This window comes from Colobus angolensis, unplaced genomic scaffold (genome assembly GCF_000951035.1).
Source record: "Colobus angolensis palliatus isolate OR3802 unplaced genomic scaffold, Cang.pa_1.0 Scaffold6, whole genome shotgun sequence".
NCBI lineage: Eukaryota > Metazoa > Chordata > Mammalia > Primates > Cercopithecidae > Colobus > Colobus angolensis.
The window spans coordinates 9825832-9826807 of NW_012119598.1; the positions used below are offsets into that span (position 1 = coordinate 9825832).

At 42.2% G+C, this 976-nt stretch overlaps 1 protein-coding gene across 1 annotated transcript in view; it reads right to left on the minus strand.

The window, feature by feature from the left end:
- LOC105526803 (nodal modulator 1-like) overlaps positions 1-429 on the minus strand; it is an 8266-nt gene extending 7837 nt beyond the window's left edge. The window contains exon 1 of the mRNA XM_011962908.1: positions 352-429. Within this exon, the coding sequence (XP_011818298.1) occupies positions 352-429 (78 nt within the window). The remainder of the gene's footprint in view (positions 1-351) is intronic.
- Between the last annotated feature and the right edge of the window lie 547 nt (positions 430-976).

The window sequence follows — 976 nt, forward strand, 5'->3', positions numbered from 1 at the left end:
CCCGGCGTGAAGACATTTTTATCCATTCATCCTTATATTCCACAATTTTCTGTTGGATCTCAAGCTCCACTCCCTATTACTTAGTGAAACATAATATCCATATTTTGCAATTATTTTAGGGTTTTGATATTTCCTTGCAGAACAGGGATGGTATCTTTCCATTTGGCCTATGTTACAACCTGACCGTATGAATTAAGCTAGAAGTCATGATTAGAGCTGAAACTCGACTTGAGGAGGATGAGTGTCTTCATCTTGACCAGCACCTACCTCGGATTCCAGGCATGGATATGCAGCTCTCTTCTAGCAAAGAGGTTTCGGTGGAATCTAAGAATCCAAGATTCTCAGGCTCACCATCCCAAAGGTTTCCGTCCAGGTGCCAGGTGCTCTTTCTTCTCCTGGAACTTTTATACAGAAACCCCATGGAGGCATTTAGTCTCCTTATTAACTTTGCTACCCACATAATTAAATGTAATATCTGCTTTATAGCACAACCTGCTCCCCAGCTGCAGGAGAAAAAGCCCTTTTGAAACATGGAGGCTTCTGGCTTGCACAGCATGTCTGAAGTTGCTGATGATTAGATGAGGAACTGTTATTTCATTTTTACAAGATTTCTAAAGCAGCGAACAAAATACAACCAATCTATAGGTGCCATAGATTCTACATTGCTCAAGACCAGTCAGGGTTACGTTCCACCTACAACTTACCCTAATCCGCCACTGGTGAGAGTCCTAGTATTGCGATGCTATTGAATGTCAAGATTAATGTTACCACCTGGCTTACAGCCAGAAATGGCATCCTCATTGCCATACAGATAGTGAGTAATCGAGTTCCAGAATCTCCTCTAAAAGTCTGCTTTCTAGGATATTTCTACTACTGGTTGTCCTAGCCTTGGTATGCTCCTTGCCAAAAACAGAGCCTGAGCCATTAGCTTGTGTGCAGATGGTTTGTTTGGGAAGTGATTACAGGGAAATAGGAG